This window comes from Microtus pennsylvanicus, chromosome 4 (genome assembly GCF_037038515.1).
Source record: "Microtus pennsylvanicus isolate mMicPen1 chromosome 4, mMicPen1.hap1, whole genome shotgun sequence".
Classification (NCBI taxonomy): Eukaryota; Metazoa; Chordata; class Mammalia; order Rodentia; family Cricetidae; genus Microtus; species Microtus pennsylvanicus.
Window position 1 is genome coordinate 87,411,640 of NC_134582.1, and position 22,117 is coordinate 87,433,756.

The window sequence follows — 22,117 nt, forward strand, 5'->3', positions numbered from 1 at the left end:
TACTTGTATCATTCAGTCTATGCATCATGGGAAAGTGCAGGGCTCGTCTCAAGTGCTAACTAGAATAGTCCGTGAGGCTGGGTCATCTCATCTAGCCATCTTGAAATTGTTCTGAGCAGTTTGTAGTCCAAATCCAATCTCTAAGGGGTGCTATCATCTGAACGGTGTCATATGAAACAGGTGGAATCGTTGTTGTGGGGCCCCATCTTCTTCCCGGAGATTTCAAAGATTACTGTAGGAAAATGTATTGTTCATTTATATCAAAATGAACAAAGTTTGAATTTCAATGGAAATATACTGTAGTGGCACAATGATGAAAATAGGTATGGGAAGAAGTAAAATCTTTGAAAGCAGAATTTTGATAACTTTAGTTTCTAGATTCTATCTTCCCTCTGTCCCACACCAGGTGGCTCTTGATAGAGACAGAAACTCTGAAATGTTCTTTTTCCCCCCACAATGTGTTTTGATTCAGAGAAGGATAGCCACTGTCCAACTCCAAAGCCAGCTTTGATTTTTAAGTGAGTCTTAACTATAAATATACTATGAAATAGGAAGATATGTATGTTTAGGTAATGAGATTTTACCCTCCAGAGGGTATTAGTACCATAAGTCAGATTTCTCTTAAACTTGGTGATTCTTTGTAAATAGCTACCTTTTCTTCTTTAGGCATGTAGAGGCCCAAGGTCTCTTTTCAAAGGCGGGTATTTCTGTGCAAAGCAGAACAGAGCCCTATCCCAAGTCTTATGAGGTTTCCTTACAAACTGTAGCATTGTCATCTCTATGAATGAGCTGTCATTTCTCTTTCTCAAGACGTTTCTCTTTTTCAAACTAAATTTTTATTAATTTTGATGGTATCCATAGCTTTTCTTCTCCCGTGGAAACAAGGCTCCCTCATGCCAGCATGTCACTGAGAAATTTGTCATTAGAGAAAAACTATGTCAATTACATCCCACTGTAAATGTGAAAATAGCATTGTTTTAAGTTTTTTGATTGACTTTTTCTAAAAAAAAAAAAAATCCTACAGCAGAAAACAATAGTCTGGAAACATCTCTGTTTAAAAATGACAAGAGGAAAAACTAAAGATGTTATACTCAACATAATAATTTCAAAGATTTTGTGTAACTTCATGTGTTCTGTGTTGCAAATTGTCTTCTGAAAGCAAGGTTACTTGAACTATATATAACTCCAATTCTGCTACTGTGAAATAAATGCCTATGTGACTCAAAACATGTTCCACATGTGAATTCAAAAGGCAATTTTACTCAGCCTAAAGATGAGGTGTCAGAATGTTAAAGCATGTAATGGCAGAAGACCTCCAAGATATAAGGTATGCACATGGAAACAGAGGTGATAGGTGGATCCAGGAAACTCTGCCCTCCAGACACAAGATATAAATAAAGAACTAACAGATAATACATGCACAAGTTCTCAAGACATACGAGGTCCCCTCACTGTAAGGAGAAGCAGACATTTTATCTACCCCCAAGTAAGAAGTTAACTGCAACTGATATGGTGGGGGAGAGGACAGTCAGTTTCCTCAACTGGAATACCACTGACTATTCCAGCCACACTTCAAGGTAGGCCCCTTGCCCATAAGTAGTTGGTCAAAACAAAAACTGTCTCAATGGATTATTGTGAACTTGTGTTTTCTTAAAATAATCTTTCCACCTCCCCTTCTCCCATAGCCACCTGAGCCTTGAGGGGAAAGGTTTGATGAAAACATCCCATTTTTGAACTGAGTGCACATCCATACCTTTTAGCTTGGAGATATTTTGTCATTTCAAGCCTTTTTTTCTTATTGCCTTTTTTAACTTGCAGGGGGTATTTGTTTGAAAACACAGGGAGAGTTAAAGAACAAAGCTGGAAGTGGGTAGGTAGGGAGGATCTGAAACTGAGGAAAGGAGAAAAAAAAATGACCAAAATATTTTTTTCAGTTAAAAAGGAGTATAGGGAAAGAGAGCCCTACCTCTGGACATATGATGTCAGCTCCTGGTAAAGGGCCCTCTATAATGGGCAATCTTTAAATTTATGGCCACCATATACATTTTCATAATAATAAAAAACAAAACAAAAAACCAAATGAGTGTACATAACTACACACGTGAGCAGGTGCCTACAAAAGTAAGAAGAGGGAGTGGGAGTCCTAGAGCTGGAGGTATGAGCAGCTGTGAAATGGAACCAAGCTTTAGTTCTCTGACACAGCAATCTCTCCGCTGTCCACCAATTACATCCATTACATCCGTCGATTCCTTGCTTCATCACCACACCCCCATTAATCTATTCTATGACTTCACAGGACCTAAGCAAGGAAGTGTTTCTATGGGTAGGCTGTGAGCAACAGCCTACTATGACAAGTGTTTTGGCTTAGATGTGCTATGGCCCCCCGTAAGCTTTCTGAACATAGGTTCTCAGCTGGTAATGGTGCTGTTTTGAAAGGTTGTGGAAAGAAGAGGATGGGGCTTCTCTGGAGGAGGACACTGAGGTTCCATAGTTTGTCTATAATTCTTGTAACACTGTGTAGTGAGAGGGGGCTGCTTGTTGGTTCCCAACTGCTTAGCCCCGAAATAATCACACAGAATATGTACTAATTAAATCACTGCTTGGTCCATTAGCTCTAGCTTCTTATTGGTTAACTCTTACATATAAATTTAACCCATTTCTAGTAATCTGTGTATCGCCATGTGGCTGTGGCTGACCAGTACTGGCATCTTTCTCTGGCGGCACCTCCATGGCTTCCCTCTGACCCTGCCTTTCTTCCTCATTCAGCCTAGCTTTCCCTGCCTATCTATGTTCTGCCTTGCTATAGGTCCAAAGTAGTTTCTTTATTCATTAATGGTAATCAACAATGTGGATGCAATGTGACCAGCTGCTTCATGTTCTTGCTGACATGCCTCCCCATCATAATAGGCACTGTGAACTAAAATAAAGCCTTTCCGGTGCTCCTTTTGGAGCACTAGGCAAACATAAGGGATCCACAGAGAAAGCACAGACAACATGCAATGAGAAGTCACTGTGTTCTCAACATAAAATTCCAGTGTCTTGAATCCTCCTCCATATGTGGTGTTGTGTTCCTGTTAAGTTGAGGAAGGCGCACCCTCCCAAAGAGTTATTCCCATTGTGGGAATTCTGCTTTCTGGCTCGTTTCTATAAAATTGCCAATCTTTGCTAGCTAGCCAGCTTCAAAAATTCTCCTGAAGAAAAAAAAAATGAAGATTCTTTTTGTTTAAGGGGTGGGGTGTTGCTGAGATAGGTTCCTCGTTATGTAGACCCAGGCAGCCACAGAACTCACAAAAAAAACCAATTGCCTCTGCCTCCCAATTTACCTGAATAAAGATTTTTTTAATTGTTTTTTAGAAAGAAGGAGGAGGAGGAGAAAAGGAAGGGGAGGGGGAGGGAAGAAGAGGAGGAGGAGGAGGAGGAGGAGGAGGAGGAGGAGGAGGAGGAGGAGGAGGAGGAGGAGGAGGAGGAGGAGGAGGAGGAGGAAGAGGAAGAGGAGGAAGAGGAGAAGTCGTCAAAAGCCCTGATGCAAGTGTCACAGGCCATTTCACGTTGCACTGCCTTATGTCATGGGCAGCCTTTTATGGTGACTACTGCTATGATCCTAGCCACGGTGGGTTCATATTTTCCAGAGTAGGGGCTTGAAGATTATAAATGTTAAGTAGGAGAAACAGAGACAAGAAAGAAACACACGGACATAGGATGGTACCTCAAGGGCAACTCAGCAAATACTGAATGTTCTGAGTTCATGGATGTTTAATTTTACATGTAGTATTATACCCCCAATACAAAAAGGGGAAGAAGGCAAAAGACTGCTTTAACATGATTCAAAGGATAACTAGAACAGTTACTAGTTTTAATACGTTGAGACATCAAGCCATTAATTCATAAGAAAAGCATTCTGTTGTTAAGGCGGTGAACCCACCTAGACCACTTATCCTGAAGGCAGCCACTCCCTAGTTCAAAAGAAGAAGCAAAAGTATGCTTGAATTCTCTGATCCTTGGTCAGGGTGGAGAGGACCCAACACTATGTAACCACACCCTAGGTCAGGGTGCTGACACAGCTGAACAACCTCAAACCCTCAGACAAGGTGAAATAGGCTCACATTTTGGGGCCTCTGCATGCAACCTGATAAAGTAAATGACAGTATCAGTGAGAAATGAGACAGTGGCATATCCACAGGGACATCTTTGCAACACTATCTTTACAACAACTCAGGAAGTTGGCTGAGTCACGGGAAGGCTCTACAACTAAGAACACTAGCTGGACAAACCTGGACCAGATTTGATCCTCAGAACCCACAGGAGGTAGCAGGCATATACAACTCTATCAATCCTATAAGCAAGATAGGTGGCAGAGACAGAATCGGGCCAGAATATCTAGCCTGAAGTATGTGGCCCAGCAGCAACACACACAGGAGACCCTGCCTCAACAAGGCAGAAGATGACAACTGACTGATTCCTAAAAGTTGTCCTCTGAATTCCACAGTACTAGATAATAGAAATACAGACAGGCAGACAGAATAGACCAGATGGATGGACAGGTAAGACAGACCTGACATGGTGGTATCTAACTATTAACCCAGCACTTGTCAGTCAGAGGTATGAGGATCACAAGTCTGGGGTCTATGTAAGGGTAAAAGCGAAGTCCCCTGACAAAAACTTAAGTTTTACTATGCATATGGAAGTCATCAGTCATATTACAGAAATGCCTTTTGTAACTGTTATTATAATGTCTCAGTATTTTCACACTAATTTTCACAAAGTCTAAGCTAAATGTAGCCTGATGGCTGTGTAAGTACTGGATGGAGATACAGGATTATCTTTAGTTTTTTGTCATTATCCAAATAATCATTACTAAATCCTGGGGAACCTTCTAACTTCTTTTTCATAACACCTAATATTTCCAAGTTGGAAAAATTACAGTGAACTTCTGACGATGAACAAATAATAGCCCTATGGGACTGCCTGCTAACTCCTGCATAAGATAACATCCCTATTCACCAAAATAAAACAACCGCAACCAGTAGCTGCTGCTCCTCTACCCTTGCTCTGGAATCAAAGCTATTCTTCATCAACACTCCATGCCCAAACACTCACAAACTGAACCAGGCAAATTACTATGTTACACTGTTAGAGTAAAGCACCATGCCAAATGTTCAGAAGGATTAGAGTTTACTGAATTACAAGCAAAGAATAGAAAATGGTTTCTACAGCTTATATAATTTCTCCAAATGAGCAGTTCAAAGATATGTTGGCTCAAATGAGCATTAAGGAAATCAGGAGAATATTATGTAGAACAAAACTGGCAGAGTCGAGTCTGAAGTGATGGCTCAGGGGTAAATAATGCTTATTATGGCTCCTCTGGAGGACCAGGATTCAAAACCTAGAATTCCTACTATCATCTCTAGCTCCAGTTCCAGGGGACGTACTGCCTGCTGTAGCCTCCTCAGGCACCTGGCACACCCATGGTATATATATAACATGGGCAGGCAAAACAACCATACATAAAAAATAAAATTTTAAAAAATGGTATAGTTATTTTGGGGTAAGAAAATGCCTATGCAAGACAGCAAACCAGGTAGGATTTGTGTCTTCCTTCAAGTCACCCTAACAGGGATTAGATCACCAGCTTCAAACAGCAAAACAAGTTAGGCCTACAGTGGAGTTCACAGAGGCGGTCTTAAAAAACCCTGCCATGACCCTATGAAAGCGAGTCGACAAACAGATCTACTCTGTAAGTACTGGGTCCAATAAGAAACCATAGAGGACTCAGTTTACAATTAAGGCAAAGAAGACTCATCTCGAACATGTGAAAGGCAAGGACCAACATCCAAGATTGTTCTCTGACTTCCGTATTTACACAAATATAATCATCATATACAAACAAGGGAAATGAGGGGCTATAGGGAGGCAGAGGAGATGAAAATTGAAAGCCATATATGAACTATTTATCACTTGGCACCTGGTATACTGCATGTGCTGATTCCCCTTGTGTCCAAAGCTAAACCTTTGAGACAAAAACAGGATCTCTTCCCGTGGCCCTTTCTTTGCTCTTGACCTCATACAAAGTATAATATACATACAGTAGGCTACGTAATAGGCTGCTGCTACAATAGACAATGAAATGTTTTGAAGTTTTAACGTTATTTCTTTAAAAAATCCTACTGAATGACAGAGAAAGTAATAAACACAGGAGCCAGTTCTCTCCAGTTTTTCATATCTCTTAGTTAAACACAGGAAGAGGTTTGTTTTTGAGACTAGGGATGCTAATCATGTACACACAGTGCCTTGTAGCACAACTGTCAAGGCCTAGTCAACAAGGGCGCCAGCAGGGGGCTCACAAGACTAATGGCACATCACAAGGAGTAGAGGTTTTTAGGATATTTCTTATATGCAGAACACAGGGCTCCACATTTCAACAAGTTCATTAAAGGGTTCTATACACATACTGTGTAGAAAGCCATGGAAGGAAGGGAGGGAAGTAAAGGGGAGGGGAAGGGAAAGGAAGAGAAGGGAGAGAAAGAGAAGGGAAGAGAAGGGAGGGGAGGGGAGGTAAATGCAATATAGGCTTCACATTCAGTTCATGATCTCCACAACAGACCAAGGCACCTTCCCAATTCCATTGTGTAGTACATAAAGGAACAATACAAAGTCCACAATACATATTCTTACGGCCACAACTGCTTATCTGACAAAGAAGAAGGCAAGAGAGGGACCGCGCTCAGTTTCTACTGTGCACTCACCATTCACTGTTTTCAGGCTCCCAGCAATGCCTTCCCCGTGCTGCCTTTTCTGTGCATTCTTAAATTCCTTCAGAGACAAATACAGGACTTTCCGGACCACTCTCTCTTCTGACCATGGGATCCCATCACTGTCATCCTGTGGAAATGTAAAGAGGAGGATCACCAAAAATAAAGCACACAAATTTTACTATAAAGGAAGTATTCCAACAGGACACACTTTTAATACTACTGGGAAACAGAGTTAGGTGTATCTCCATGAGTTTGAGGTCACCCAGACCTACCATAGCAGGAACCTAGCCATCCAGGGATAAACAGTCAGATTGGTTTTTGTTTGTTTGTTTATTGGTTTGTTTGTTTGTTTGTTTTGGGGATGGGGGAGAAATGTCAAGTTCCTAACAAGTATTATGTGATTTAGTACTACAATGTACAGTAGCAATACATTCCTTCTTCACAAATCAAGCTAATCATCCAATGAAGAAATGCAAATCTTACTTCCTCATGCACCTAACACTATTAATACTGAAGCTGCATGACCCCAGCAAAAAACAAAACTTGCTGTGGGGCAATGGTTGTAGCCTGTCAATTGTATTTTAATAAAACACTGATTGGTCAGTAGCCAGACAGGTAGTATAGGTGGGACAACCAGACAGGAAGTAGAGGCGGAAAATGAGAACAGGAGAATTCTGGGAAAAGGAAAGCTTGGTCTGCAGTCCTGACCCTGCCACAGAGCAAGCAAGATGTAACTGCCTCACAGAAAAAGGTACCAAGCCATGTGACTAACATAGACAAGAATAATTAAGAGTTAATAAGAAGCCTGAGCTAATGAGCCAATCAGTTTATAGTTAATGTAGACCTCTTTGTGGTTTCTTTGGGACTTAACTGTGGGATCTCGGCAGGACAGAAAACTCAGTCAACATATAAACTACAGTATATGTGTATACATTACATTACATATGTGGTTCTCTTTTGGTAAGTGGATTGGATACTGTGCATTTTAAGTAATAAAGAAGAGAATGTGAGAAAATGGAACTACTGAGGGGTGGTTAGGACACAGCCCTAAGTTTGATCATGGAGCATGTGAAGTTAGTGATACCATGTGGAAACTAGGAAGAGATGCCTGTTGAGAAACCAGGAAGATTTTGTTTTCAGCAAAGACTCTGCTAGCTGAGAACATTCAGAGGTGCTGTGCTGTCCTCTGGACCTGTGCACTTTGCTAGTGAACAATCGCACACCTACTTCTTCCACACCTACTTTTCAGACACTTTGGATGACTTCTCTATGAACAAAGAAAATGAAGTCTAGGTAAAAGCAGCATTAGAATACTCATGTTTACTTTTTCTTTCTGCTGGAGAAGCACAATAGCTCAGAACTGACATCCAGGGCATAAGGGCTGTACAAAAGACTTGGTTTTTTTATTCCCATTACAAATAAACAATGTAAAATCTCCATGGGCTTGTCCCACTCTTAAATTTCTAAACTCTACATAAATACAAACTAGTTCATAGAAAGAAATCCAACCACATAAAGATTATAAGCCCTACAAAAAGCTGCACATTTGTTAAGATTCAAGGATTTCCTAGAGCAGTGGTGACCCTTTAATAAAGTTTCTCACATTGTGGTGACCCCCAAGCATGAAAATGTTGCTACTTCATAACTAATTTTGCTACTATTGTGAATCATAATATAAATATCTGTGTTTTCCAATAATCTTAGGCAATTCCCATGGTAGGGTTGCTTGATGCCCCGTCAAAGGGGTCCTGACCCATAGATAGGTTGAGAACTACTGTCCTAGATAAAGTCCAAGGAAGAAAGCAAGATACAATTTCCCCCTTGCCCTGCTAGACTTCCCTTACGCCTGCAGACCTGCGAAAATGGCATTTCTTTTAGAGGACAGCAGTACATCCTGAGCTCTGTGTGGCCTTACACATACCAAGGTAGGATTTGGGGTTTGACAGGAAAGCCAAGAAACTGTATCAGCCTAACCTGAATAACATGAGCAAACTTCTAAAACTCTAATGGGAGGGAGGTCACCAGAAACCTTCAAATTCATGATTAGAACCAGAAACATAAAGGTTTTTAACCAGGCTCCATTTGTGGAACTCAAATAATCAATGTGGCAGATAATGCGGATAAACTATATATGAAGAGTAAAATGGGGCTGAATTAAATTTTTACGGCAATTCTTCTGAGTTTGCAAATGCAAGCTCCCCTAGCAGATTACCTGCAACCAAATGATATTGCTCACTCTCGGCAGGAGATGGGCTAGAACCCACCTCTTAAGCAGCCAGGACGAATTTATTAAAGCTGTCAGGCTTCAGAATTATCTTCACTACCACCACATTCTCACTTTTTCATATGGATCTCCAGAACAAACAATGGCTGTTATTTCCTCCATCAACAGTTTATAAATCATAAAACCCCAAATAGCTCTGGGTATGAAACTCCCATGCAGATTTGCTGCATTCTGCGAAGATTGGAGCCCTCATCCTGACTCAGACTCTAGATGAGAGAATTTACCACTCCAACTGAGGTCTATTTAAAATATAAACCGAGTTATTGACACCAGCACCGTGATTACACCAATAAGTGATGGGGGAAGAGTCTTCTGTTTTGAGTTGTTTTCATTAGTTAAATAAAGAAACTGCCTTGGCCCTTTAATAGGACAGAAAATTAGGTAGGCAGAGTAGACTGAACAGAATTCTGGGAGAAAGAAAGCCAAGTCAGTCAGTCGCCATGATTCTCCCACTCCAGACAGACGCAGGTTAAGATCTTTCCTGGTAAGCCACCTTGTGGTGTTACACAGATTATTAGAAATGGTTAGATCAATATGTAAGAGCTAGCCAATAAGAGGCTGGAACTAATGGGCCAGGCAGTGTTTAAAAGAATACAATTTCCGTGTAATTATTTCGGGTATAAAGCTAGCCGTGTGGGCAGCCGGGTGGTGGAACGCAGCCTGCTGTTCATCACTACAAATAAGTAGTCTAAATATAGGAGAAGCAACCTATGAAAACATGGATTATACAGTTTCAAATACTAGACAATAAAATTCACACACATGCCCACCTGTTGCTTTAGAATCGACAAGGCTGGTAAAGACATGCCACTGCAATAACATGACTGTGGATACAAAATATCCAGCATCAAACTCCCTTTCACAGCTGCAGAGCAGTGGGTATCCCACTGCTCCCTAGTAATACAGGGTACACAGAGGCAAGCCTCAGGACCCACAAGCTGTCCACGTAGGGTAAGTCCTAGTCAGTCTCAGAGGTCACAAAGCATTAATGGACAGCGGTCTTAAGAGAGGAGCACAAAAACTCACAAATCCTTCTAACCACTCTTTGTCTCACTCATACCTTCTTTTTTTAGTTACCTAATATGCCATGAGCTGCCTTTAAAATTTGACACCAAGGATGAAATATACACTTCAGAATGTGAATTCTATGCCAGGGCAGGACTAAGAGAGGACTAACCTGCAGCACAGTAACACTGTAGGATCTCCTGGTGCCTGCAGTTAATCCTCCATGGAAGGAGGTGCAGTTGAAGTATATTGTATCACCAAACAAAGGAAGAGATCCAAGAAATATCACATTTATCTCTTGAGGAACCACATAATTATTTGTACCAGTCTCCCCACATTGACAAAGAAAAGGGGGGAAAAAGGAAAAGAGAAAGGGAAGGAAGGAGACAAAGGGAGGGAGGGAAGTGAGAAGGCACATCCGTCTGCTGGCAGTAGTAGGGCACACCTTTTAATCCTAGCACTCAGGAGGCAGATCTCTTCGAGTTGGAGGCCAGCCTGGACAACAGAGATCCAGGAGAATTAGGGCTATTACACAGAAACACCCTGTCTTTAAAAAAAACAAGAAGAAAAACTTACTAACACTCCAAACAAAAAACTTTCTAAGATTAAAACATGGGTATACAAGAATACAAACCGAGGTTTTCTCTGACCATGGTAAAAAAAAAAATCAATCAAAACAAAACAAAAACCCTGGATAATGGTTTGGTGGTTGTTCCTGCTGCTGCTTTCCAATGACAGCTAACTCCTCAATAAAAGGGGCCACCCATATGATGACTTCAGCTTGCAGAGCAGGTACCTCCTTGGAGACTCAGGGAAAGATTATGGAAAGTGGTACTGTCTGAACTGACAGCAAGGTGTACTGATTACTCACTGGTAGCCAGGCAGCCCTCAACATTTACCTACACTTAGTGATTGTGACTTCCCTGCTCAGCTGTCCATGAACCTAGTAAGACTTGCACTAGAGGTGGTGGTGCAACAAAAGTGAATGGGAAGGACAACACTGGAAAGGGATGATGGCCATTTTCTTCTCCTTGGGTAAAGCAATCAGAAACCTCTTGATTGTCTCAGACACCTGTAGCTAAATCAGTCTACACAAGACAACACCAGCCTGTTCCAACTACAACAATTTGAAAACAATGAAACCATGAAACAATAAAAATGGAGGAGAGAGGAATTTATCTGTCACTAAACAGAAGTGGGCGTGAGAAGCACTGCAAAGGGAAAGGCTGAAAGGCGTACTTTTTCAGCCTGGGGTATGATCATTCCCTTCCTCGGAGTCCTCTCAGATCAACTCAATAATGCTAAAAACTTATATGTTTTATCTAAAACAGAGAAAAGCCGGTCAAATAATTCACACCCAGAAATATAATAAGAAGGCAAGAAACATCCTAAGAAAGATGACATATATTCTAAAATTGATTCTAAAATGAAAACAAGTCAAGCAAAGTTCCTCCAGACATGTTTCCTAGGTCAAGGAAACTACTCTGAAAACAGTGATTCAAGGAGTTTTACTTCTCTCAAACTCTTATTTAAAAAAATGTGTGCCTATATGTGATTACTGTCTTTTTTTAAAGATACAGTCGAAATTGGATTATGAACTTCTACTGAAAACCGATTTATTACATAATACAACTCTGACAGCCAGAATCTCAGGCCACCAACTGAGCTTTTATAAAAATCTGCTGGGTAGCTGCCAAGTCTGCTCTTTTGCGCCTGAGCATGTCAGACTTTCGGTGTCATGAAGGCAGTAAGCAGCATGGCAGGAGGATATCCACGTTTGCCAAGACAGAGTACACTCAGAACAGAGCAGACAGGGCTAATACCTCCCACACCTCTATTCCTGCCATATTCAAAAACACCAGATCTACAGCAGGATTATATCCGAGAATCAACAGAAATCTAAGCTTCAATTGATCTTTCCTAGAAGGAATAAAGAGGGTTAAAGATGAAATAAATTTTATTTCTGTGTTCAAAAAAGAAAACCAGGAAAGGTGTGGTAATGTTTGTCTACAACCTCAGCAGGTAAAAGGTAATGAGTAGGAATAGATTCCAAATCCCTCAAACAGCATTTCCTAAATTGTACTACCTAGTAAGGTCACCATCAGTCTTAGTAATGAATCAAAGAGCTTATCAAGTCACACTGGCCACATTTCAAGCATTCATACCCAATAAAAATGACAACTCAGCTCTAAAAAGTTCCATCACAGAATAAAGGTCTACTGGACAGCACTGTGCATGACACTGGCTATAGTTTCAATTGACTTTATGTGCTATTTGATAATGTATTTTATTATATTATACTATATGCCCATACACAGAACCATCCTGTCCATGACTCCAACCCCGCCTGCTTCGTCTGGCCTTTCTAGCAATCTGGGAAGCTATATAGCATTCTGAAGATGATGTACAATTAGATGCTCCCGAACCTATCACAGAATTATGATCCGTGTTAAACCTGTTTCAAGTTGAAGACACTGGGAATTAGAAAATGCATTGAAGTATACATGCTTCCGGTGTTGTTTACATACATATGCTTAAAGATTTTCCTTTTATTATTAGCTTATTTGTGACACAGCTTATTTGCTGTGTCTCCCTCAATCTACTTTAACAGGTAGGTGTTGGGGAAGGGGAGGTTCTTTTTCAAACCACAAACTTAGGTAGTAGTCAAGTTGGTTGGCAGCAAGTATCTCTACCCACTGAGCAGTCTCACGGCCTATAAAACCTTTTATTAAAAAGAATTCAAATCTCTAGTTTAAAAAGCAAAATAAAGCCGGGCGGTGGTAGCCCACGCCTTTAATCCCAGCACTCGGGAGGCAGAGGCAGGCAGATCTCTGTGAGTTTGAGACCAGCCTGGTCTACATGAGCTAGTTCCAGGACAGGCTCCAAAACCACAGAGAAACCCTGGGGGGGGGGGGGGGGGGGGCGGCGCAAAATAAAATCACTTACTCTTCTAAAGAAGTCTCCAGACATTCCCCTCACCCTCACCCTCACCAACCAAAAAAAAAAAGATTAAAAGCTAGTCCAGCAGTGAGTGGTGGAGCACACCTTTAATCCCAGTACTTGGGAAGGAGAGACCAGCCTGGTCTACAGAGTTCCAGGACAGCCAAGGCTACACAGAGAAAAACCCTGTCTCTGGGGAAGAAGAAAAAGAAAATAAAAAAGTTAGGGACCTATCCATAAATACAAGTAGCACTGTTGTTAGTTTCCTCTACAGTCACCTGCTAGAAACTACAACGTACATCCACTGACAGTTTTTGGTGCTTGTTTTTTTTTTTGGGGGGGGGGCGGGGGGTGTATATTGAAATGGTTTTTTAAAGGACAGTAATAATGAAATTCATACTAAATCTGTTGTATTGAAAGAAAGATTTTTTTAAAAAAAAATATCTTTACATATCTCCCCTCTTGGATCCTCCTCAGAACTTTGCCTTTTTTTTGGGGGGGGGGGGGGGTTACGGTGGAGGAGGGTGTTGGAAAGAAGGTCTCGGTATATACACAAAAATATTCATGCCAGGCTAACCTTCAACTCATGATCCGCCTGCTTCCATGGCTCCTGGCATGTGGCCCAAATGCTAGAACATAAACCCCTAACCTTAACTGCAAACTCTCATGCTCTAAATGTCTACCTATAGATGCAATTACTGAACTTTGTTCTGGATGGTCTCGAGAGATGTTCATGAAAGGATTCCTTGATGAAGAAATACACAGAACTCACAATGGTAAGAACAACACTGGGAGGTCTCTCTCCCTACAGATGACCTTTCACTGTGTACTGAGCCCAAAGGTTTGCAGTGCACATGAAGGGAAATCACAAATGCAGTTTGTGTTCAAGCTCTGTCCTTACAAGCAATGCTTTAACACAGATTAAAACACGGTCTCTCTGCACAGCTATGGCTGTCCAGGAACTCACTATATTTACCAGAGATCCTCCTGATTCTGCTAGGATCAAAGGCATGCACCAACAAACCCAAGTACAAGTAAGAATTATAAATATAAACCCATAAAACAAGTTGATTTCTTTTTGGTCCTGTAATTCATCAGAAAAAATGTGCACATTAACACAAAAATAATAAATTTCTCCCAAAACCAATCTTTAGCTATGATTTTTAGAGGACAGGAAAAATTATTATTATTATTATTATTATTAAACTGAAGATGTAGAGAAACTCATCATTCTACACAGTGTCATCACAAAAATTGCTGTGGGAAAGTGTGGGTACCTCAGGAGAAAGACATGGAATTGATGACTTTTATTCTTACATACTTAAACAAAACATGCAGAAACTGGGGGGCTGGAGAGATGGCTCAGTGGTTAAGAGCATCACCTGCTCTTCCAAAGGTCCTGAGTTCAATTCCCAGCAACCACATGGTGGCTCACAACCATCTGTAATGAGGTCTGGTGCCCTCTTCTGGCCTGGAGACATACACGCAAACAGAATATTGTATACATAATAAATAAATAAATATTTAAAAAGAAAAAAAACATGCAGAAACTGGCCAGGCAATGGTAGCACAGTTTAATCCCAGCACTTGGAAGGCAGAGGCAGAGGCAGGCGGATTTCTGTGAGTTCGAGGCCAGCCTGGTCTACAAGAGCTAGTTCCAGGACAGGCTTCAAAGCTACAGAGAAACCCTGTCTTGGAAAACACAAGTCTTGGAAGCATTATTAGCAACAGCAAAAAGATGCTGAATTTGAAGCCACCCTGGACTACATAGTTAAATACTGTAATAAATATTAGAAAAATCAATAAATAGCACAAATGCCCATTCACTGATGCGGAGACAACTAAAATATGGTACAGGAATTTAAAAAAAATAAATTCATCTATAAAAAGAAGTCTACTATAGAATTTTTCATCAGGGAAATTATCACTGGCTGTATTTGCATGCTAAGTGGGACACAGTGGGTCATGCAGATATAAAAAGTAATTCCACTGATAAAAAATGCCTCTCCAATGGGAAACCAAGTCATCTTTGAAGCAGATCAGGGGCAACCAGATATTGGAGGGAGAGAGAAATAAGAAGTCACAGATATAGAGTTATGCTTTGCTGGAAATATACCTGGAAATGTATGAAATACTATAAAACAATGAACCTTAGCTGGCTGAAATAGATGGCTCAGTGGTTAAGAGCATTGGCTGCGCTTCCAGAGTACCCAGGTTCAATTCCCAACACCCACAAGCACCTCACAGCAAAGAATGAATTGCATGTTAATATATTAATCTGAGTTCTAGAAACAAGACTTCAGGAAGAAGGAGAGAAATAAATGTGCAAAGAAGACTACAGCGTACATAAAAAATATCTGCCTGTCCCTCCTACAAGTTACTGGGAGAAGAGTGCTACTTACTGTGTACATGTGGAAGATGGCTTTTTTTTTTTTAAAGAAAACAAAGTAACTAGGAAAACCAATATCTACTTAAGACATTTCACATTCTCTGGTTTAGTGCAATGCTTTTCTTTAGAAAAAGAAGATATGTTCATTTTAAAGCATGCCAAAGCTAATTCCAGAGTATCTGGAGCTTTCTTCTGCAGGCACAGGCAAGAAACCCAAACACACAAAATAAAACTCAGCATCTTCAAGCATGCCAAAACTAAGTTGGTTCTCTCCTCGATTAACCATTTTCCAAGGTTAAAAAAAGAAAAAAGAAATCACGATTAAATGCCCCACAAGAGTTTTAATCTGTATTTTCACCCTAGACAGCCTAAATAACTCAAACCAGATCCACTAAAGTATAACTGCTGGATTTTATAATTGTTTATTAATCTTACTGTTCTTGATAAGTCAAATTTCATAATAAGCATTTACATAATAAAGTATGTGCTTACGTGGAAAATGAGACTTCAGTGGTAAGTGGTTCTGGGTATCTATGGGAGACTGTGGAGTGAGCATCTGCTGAGATGCTGTGAAAAGGAGAGCCAATAATTTAGGATGTGATTAGAGAGAGGGAGTCTAGAGAGGCTTGAAGAATTACCAGGGCAAATAATTCAAGGTGTCTCTTTTCTTACTGACTGAAGCAACCACAGGTGCCAAAACATCCCATTTAAAAAACTGCATTAAGGGGCTGGAGAGATGGCTCAGAGGTTAAGAGCACTGCCTGCTCTTCCAAAGGTCCTGAGTTCAATTCCCAGCAACCACATGGTGGCTCACAACCATCTGTAATGGAGTCTGGTGCCCTCTTCTGGCCTGCAGGCATACACACAGACATAATATTGTATACATAATAAATGAATAAATAAATAATTAATTAAAAAAACCTGCATTAAGGGACCACACAGCGAGTGTTCAGAAGCCTAAGATAGCTTCCCAGCTGAGTCCAAAAGTTATGCAGGGGCGGGGGGGGGGGGGGGGTGTGTGTGTGATGAAGGTGTGCACACAAATTGTATTAATGGGGAATAAGACTTGACCACAAGCTAATAGCTCTGAATGAGAGACCAGGACAAAAATGCTTAGAATTGCTAACAACAGAAGGCTACACATCACACATACAACTAAATTTATACATGCAAATTCATTTCACATAGCCTGGGATCTAGAAAGAATAAATGATAGTCAGATGTTCCTGAGAAAGAAAGAGCTAACAACAACCCAGGCTTCCTGTTTCGTTAGTCCAATCCTTCCGACAGAATTCTGCCACTTGGTAGAAAGAAGGTGTTAAAGTAACTATTGTTAGGAGCAAAGCAGACAAATCCTGATTAATTCATTCACCTTTTAGAAAATGTCTGGTTTTGACTAAGAAACATCTTTCCTCAGACCTTACTGCTTTCCATAAACGTGCTGAGGTGAGCTCTGTTTTCTTCATTATTGATGAGAACAGAAAATACTCAAAATTTTGCTCAGAAAACATGCTGCATGAATTAAACAGATAGCCAGACTAAGACCAGCCCTTTTTCTAGTGGATAATGGGACTGACTCCCCAGCAGAGTCACCCTGCTGGCACAACAAAGCACTAGCCTGAGGCAGTCTCAGTGGCTCTAGAGTCTCTTATTCCCTTTCTGTTGTACAGCGTCCTTTTTTCTTCAGCATTTCCTCAGGAGGTCTTCCAAGAGCCAAAATTCAAAGCTCTTTTGCCAATACTGTAATTATCAAGCTGCCAATGCCAAACTCAGGCCCACTTCTAAAACAGTAGTCTTTAATTTGTCCTCCACCTCCAGACTGTACAACCCTTGAAATAGACATGGGACTTTTCAAACATGGAAATAGAAACCATTCTTCCGGCTAACCCAATTAGGCCCACTTCTCTCATTAGAACATAAACTAGAACAGAGAGTGTGACTGTGGTAGTAAATGCAAAATACTAAAGATGTACCTGCCAGAGTTCCATTCTCAGACCAAACACTTTTCTTTAGCAACTCCTATCAAAAAAACGAAGTCCCATCTGCAAATCGGAGAGACCTAAACAGGAATTACATCCTTCAGAGATACTCACTAACATCCTCTACTAGATAGAAAATGTATCTCTAAGAAATTGATATAAATTGAAAGGTCAAAGGTCATGAATGTTAGGCTGTGGTTTAAGGAGTCTCACTAGAAATGTTTACTGCCTAAGGCACACACCAATTAACTTAAAATTCTACTTCAATCCAAATGCAGTCTTCATGGCTTTAATTAACCAGTGTTTGCCTCAGAGTACACTACAAAATACATTTAAGAATGCTCATGTGCTGAAGAAATGGGTCAGTCATCCAAGCATGAGGACCTGCGTCAGGATCCCCAAGCCTCACATAAAAAGCTGACCACCAGACTGTAACTTAGCAAGAAAGCTGCTGGAGACATGAGGGTCACTGGGGCTTCCTCTTCACCTACTCTAGTTACACTGCTGAGCTCCAGGTTCAATGAGACCCTTTCTCAAATATAAAAGGGAGCAGGCAGAGGCAGGTGCTCTGTGAGGCCATTGTGGCCTACAAAGGGAGTTCCAGAACAATCCGGGCTAAAAGAGAGACTCGGGGATTGAGGAGGGGGTAGGGGGGAGAAGAATGGATCTGAAAGGGCAGGTAAAGCTGACTCAGAGGCTAAAAGCATGTCTTGCAGAAGACCCATGTATTGTTCATCCACTCCCACTCCAATATACGCATGAAAGTATACATAATTAAATGAAGTGGAGAGTGTCAGAGGAAAACACCTCATGTTGAGCTCTAGACTCTATTTTGTGATTGTCTTAACATCCCTCCACAGCTAAACCCCAGCAGCAAAGCCACCTCCCCACACTCTGGTTCTTGCCTACTGTTACTATGTCACCTGGATTTCTTTGCTACCACTGGACTTTTAATGCTAATGATCCCAATGGAGAATTAAAGATAACTTGGAGGTTCACATTTTCATACTTAGCAAACCAAGAGCAATCCTCTGTCTTTTCAAGTATAATTGAAGAAAAGGATGAGAAAAATTCCAAGTTAGTGTCCAAGTATTAAATTTAAGTGTTATAATCACATTTAAACCACTTAAAGTATGAATCACTACATGAAGTTTCCAAAACATTTGAGAAAACAACTGTCTAAATCCAAAAATATAAATGAAAATTCAGAAACAGAATGAGGGAAGGAGGGTTCTTTTCTTATTGGAAGGATTTTAGACCTGTTACAAACAGTATACGTCTCAAAGACTTTTATTTTTTACATGTCAGTATGCACATATGTGCATGAAAATATGTGATTCTGGGCAAGGAGGTGCACAGTGTGGTGGTGGTGCTGGTGGGGGTGGTGGGGGTGGTGGGGGTGGGGGGGTGGTCTCCATTCTCAGGCACTGATGTCGGGGCTTGCTAACTCAGCTAGCTGTGCTAGCCAGCTGGCTCATGGGATCCCACTGCCCACGTGCTGAGATTACAGATGGACCACCAGTAATCTCAGGGTCGTTTTAAATCCAAGTTTCTTTTCAAGTATAAACACACTTCTATTTTCTAATACATTGATGTTACTTTCTACTTTTTTAAGAAGCCAGTGTTTAAAGTGGTGAATAATGCCTCCATTTTGGTCTTATGTATTGCACAAATAAAGAATACTCTGGAATCTAAAGATAACATCAAAATGAAACCTCCTCACAAATGCACATGGGACAGATGAGCAGCAACGAAAGACAAAACAAAATATAACCCATTTTCTTCTATACCCTCATTGTTATTACTTCCATGAAAAGATCTGAGTTGGCATTCCCCAAACTACTACTGTATTTCCTGCCTACCATCATTTATGACTAAATTATTAAATTCTCTTAGCACCTTCTTAACATTTAGATATAAGAGTGAAATACAATTTTAAGAAAACAGTCCAAAGTAGTTTTACTTCTTTAACAAAGATAAGTTGGCTCACTATCCACTTCATATTCAACTCCTTGTGCATTTTAGGGTATATTGGGGGACATTGTGAAGTTGAGTTCATTATGATACTTAGGAACTAGGTATCTTTAACAAACCAGAGGACACAAGGACATCAAGCAACTGCAGAAGAACCAAGGGAAAAAAGGAGAAGACCATACCATAGCCAATAATCTGTCCTACAGAGTCCAGCGACCCATAGTATAATTGAAACCAGAATATGGGAAGGCCAAGAAAACTTAAAAGAGGTGCAAGCATTCATAAGAGGAGGAGCTGCACGGATTTAATTACTTCCACTGTGTGACAATTAGAATAGTGGAAAACCACAAGACAGCAGACAGTGAAGAAAAAAGTTAAATGCTGATTGCCATTAGTGTTAACAACAGGAGTCTAACACCTGCCATAGCTACTGAGTAATAAAAAACAAATTGCTCTTCTACTGAATAAATGAAGTCGTTGATGGAAGCCAGATTCTTTGGGAAAGGCATTTAAAGTACTTCATGGATCACAGTCACATTCAAATAGATGCTCTGCTATGCATTTGCCAGGGTTAAAGAGTCAGAGCCTTTTCAAAGCCTCCATGTCTATCTGAAAACAAGAGAAGGTTTCCACCAGACAGGATTCACTTGAGAATTCCAAAGGCCAATAACTTAATAACAGCACCTGACTCAATTCAGCATGTTTCACTGCAAGTACACTCTCAGAACACCCCATGCAAAAACTGCTAACTTGTCGCAGGTTGAGAATTCAGGGCAGAGCAAAGACTATATAACCCACCCTTTGTCTCCACAAGGCTCAGTGAGTCCCAAATGTGTCACAAGGACACAAAGGCTAAGTTAAACCCAAATGTTACCATACAACCTTAACCAAAGAGAAGAAAAAGGAACTCCTCTTCAGAACATGTCCAGCTCAGTGAAACAAACAGCAAATTTGTTTGTATTTTAAGGAAGAATAAATTTATAAAACACAAAAAAGTTATAAAATGTACATAAAATGGTCTTGATTTTGTCCCTAACAATGTAACATTGTTAATATATTTTTAAAAAATATCAACTAATTTAAATATAATTAGTAAGAGATCTAAAGATGCACCAGAAGGCACTACAGCTGGGCATGATGGTGCACGTTCAAGCCCAGTCCTAGGGAGGAGGCAGAGGCATGTGCACATCTGAAACCCAGCAGTGGAGCACAGGAAGAGCGCAGTTAATAAGCCTTCTTTGTGGGGGGGGGGGGGGGGGGTTCAGTCCATTTTGACTTGTATTCCAGAGATAAAACAAAGGTAAGCAGACCTGCATGGCAAGCACATTACTTGCAGAGTAGTCTTGCCTGAACCCTAATCAACCTTTCCTTTTTAAGCAGAGGGAGTCATCGGATTTTAGGGCAACAACTGCCCATTTGAGTTGATTCTCTCCCCTGCCATCAGCTGAGCTGACACAAGGAACATACATACCCACACACACTGATAAGAAAACTTATGTTTTCCCTTTGTAATACAGTAACAAATACTAGAAATTAAAACACTCGAGCCGGGCGGTGGTGGCGCACGCCTTTAATCCCAGCACTCGGGAGGCAGAGGCAGGCGGATCTCCGTGAGTTCGAGGCCAGCCTGGTCTACAAGAGCTAGATCCAGGACAGGAACCAAAAACTACGGAGAAACCCTGTCTAGGAAGGGGGAAAAAAAACACACACACCACAACAACACTCAAGCAACATCCACTGAATAAATTTCAACATCTTTCCAAAACTGCCTTAAGGACTGACTACTACTTGAGTTTCATAAGCACCGTGGATGTTAAAAAAAAAAAAAAATCAAGTCTCACTCTTAAGAATGAAAAGTAATCTTTTGATTCCTTAAAACTCCAGCAAACTGCAATATCTGCCTTAGGAGCACATGCTATCAACCCAGGATCAAGACAGCTGAGCTTCATACTCTGAAGCTATTCTTTAAATAGGTCCTCCACCAAATTAACATACACAAGGAAAAACCTTAAGTAACTGACAGACTTGGAAGCTACTCTCCTATTAATAACTGGCCTTGTTTTTTAATCTTTCGCTGCTAGTTTCTCCTTTTCTGGCTGGCTTACAGACTTGTGATGCCAGATCAATGCGCGTTCGTCTAAACAATTTGATCTTATCCAGATTCCGTTTCTGTCCAAGATGACTGAAGAGCAATATTAACTCAAAGAACATCTGCTAAACATTGGAGAGCACAATGACAGGCTATCAAACTACCCTTCCTTCCCCTCCACTGAACCAACTGTAGCCCAGAGTTCTTTGATGTGCAATATCTTAATTTCATGCTGTGATCCAGTTTGGGGGAGGTTTTAATATGATATTCATCATCACTAAGTTCAACCAGTAATAATAATGTCCACCAAAATTGTAGGACTCATTTGGTTGCATGTGAAGGGAACTTAATAACACCCTTCTTTTAAAGATCAATGGAAAAAGTCCCAGAAGTCACAGAACCAAACTTGAAAGGCCTATCTAGCAGCCTTTTTTAATCCCAACTAGGAATGCAAAAGCATCCAGTCACACCAAGTATGATGGTACATGCCTTCAATTCCTGTAATGGTGATTAAGATGGAGATCTCTGTGAGTTCATGGCCAGCCTTGTCTAAAACAGCAAGTTCCAAGCCAGTAAGAAAGGAAAGGACAGCACAGCACTCTGTTATTGTATTTTCTTTGATTAAACTAAATTGTGTGTGTGTGACTACATCTTCCTAGAGCATCCTAAAGAACACACAGATGGCAGGGCCTACAACTCCAATCT

At 40.7% G+C, this 22,117-nt stretch overlaps 1 protein-coding gene across 2 annotated transcripts in view; it reads right to left on the reverse strand.

The window, feature by feature from the left end:
* The window catches only part of Jarid2 (jumonji and AT-rich interaction domain containing 2), a 190,070-nt gene that overhangs the window by 97,954 nt on the left and 69,999 nt on the right, over positions 1 to 22,117 (reverse strand). For both annotated transcript variants that reach the window (XM_075969773.1, XM_075969772.1), the window contains one exon: positions 6,744 to 6,879. In XM_075969773.1, the coding sequence (XP_075825888.1) occupies positions 6,744 to 6,879 (136 nt within the window). The remainder of the gene's footprint in view (positions 1 to 6,743; positions 6,880 to 22,117) is intronic.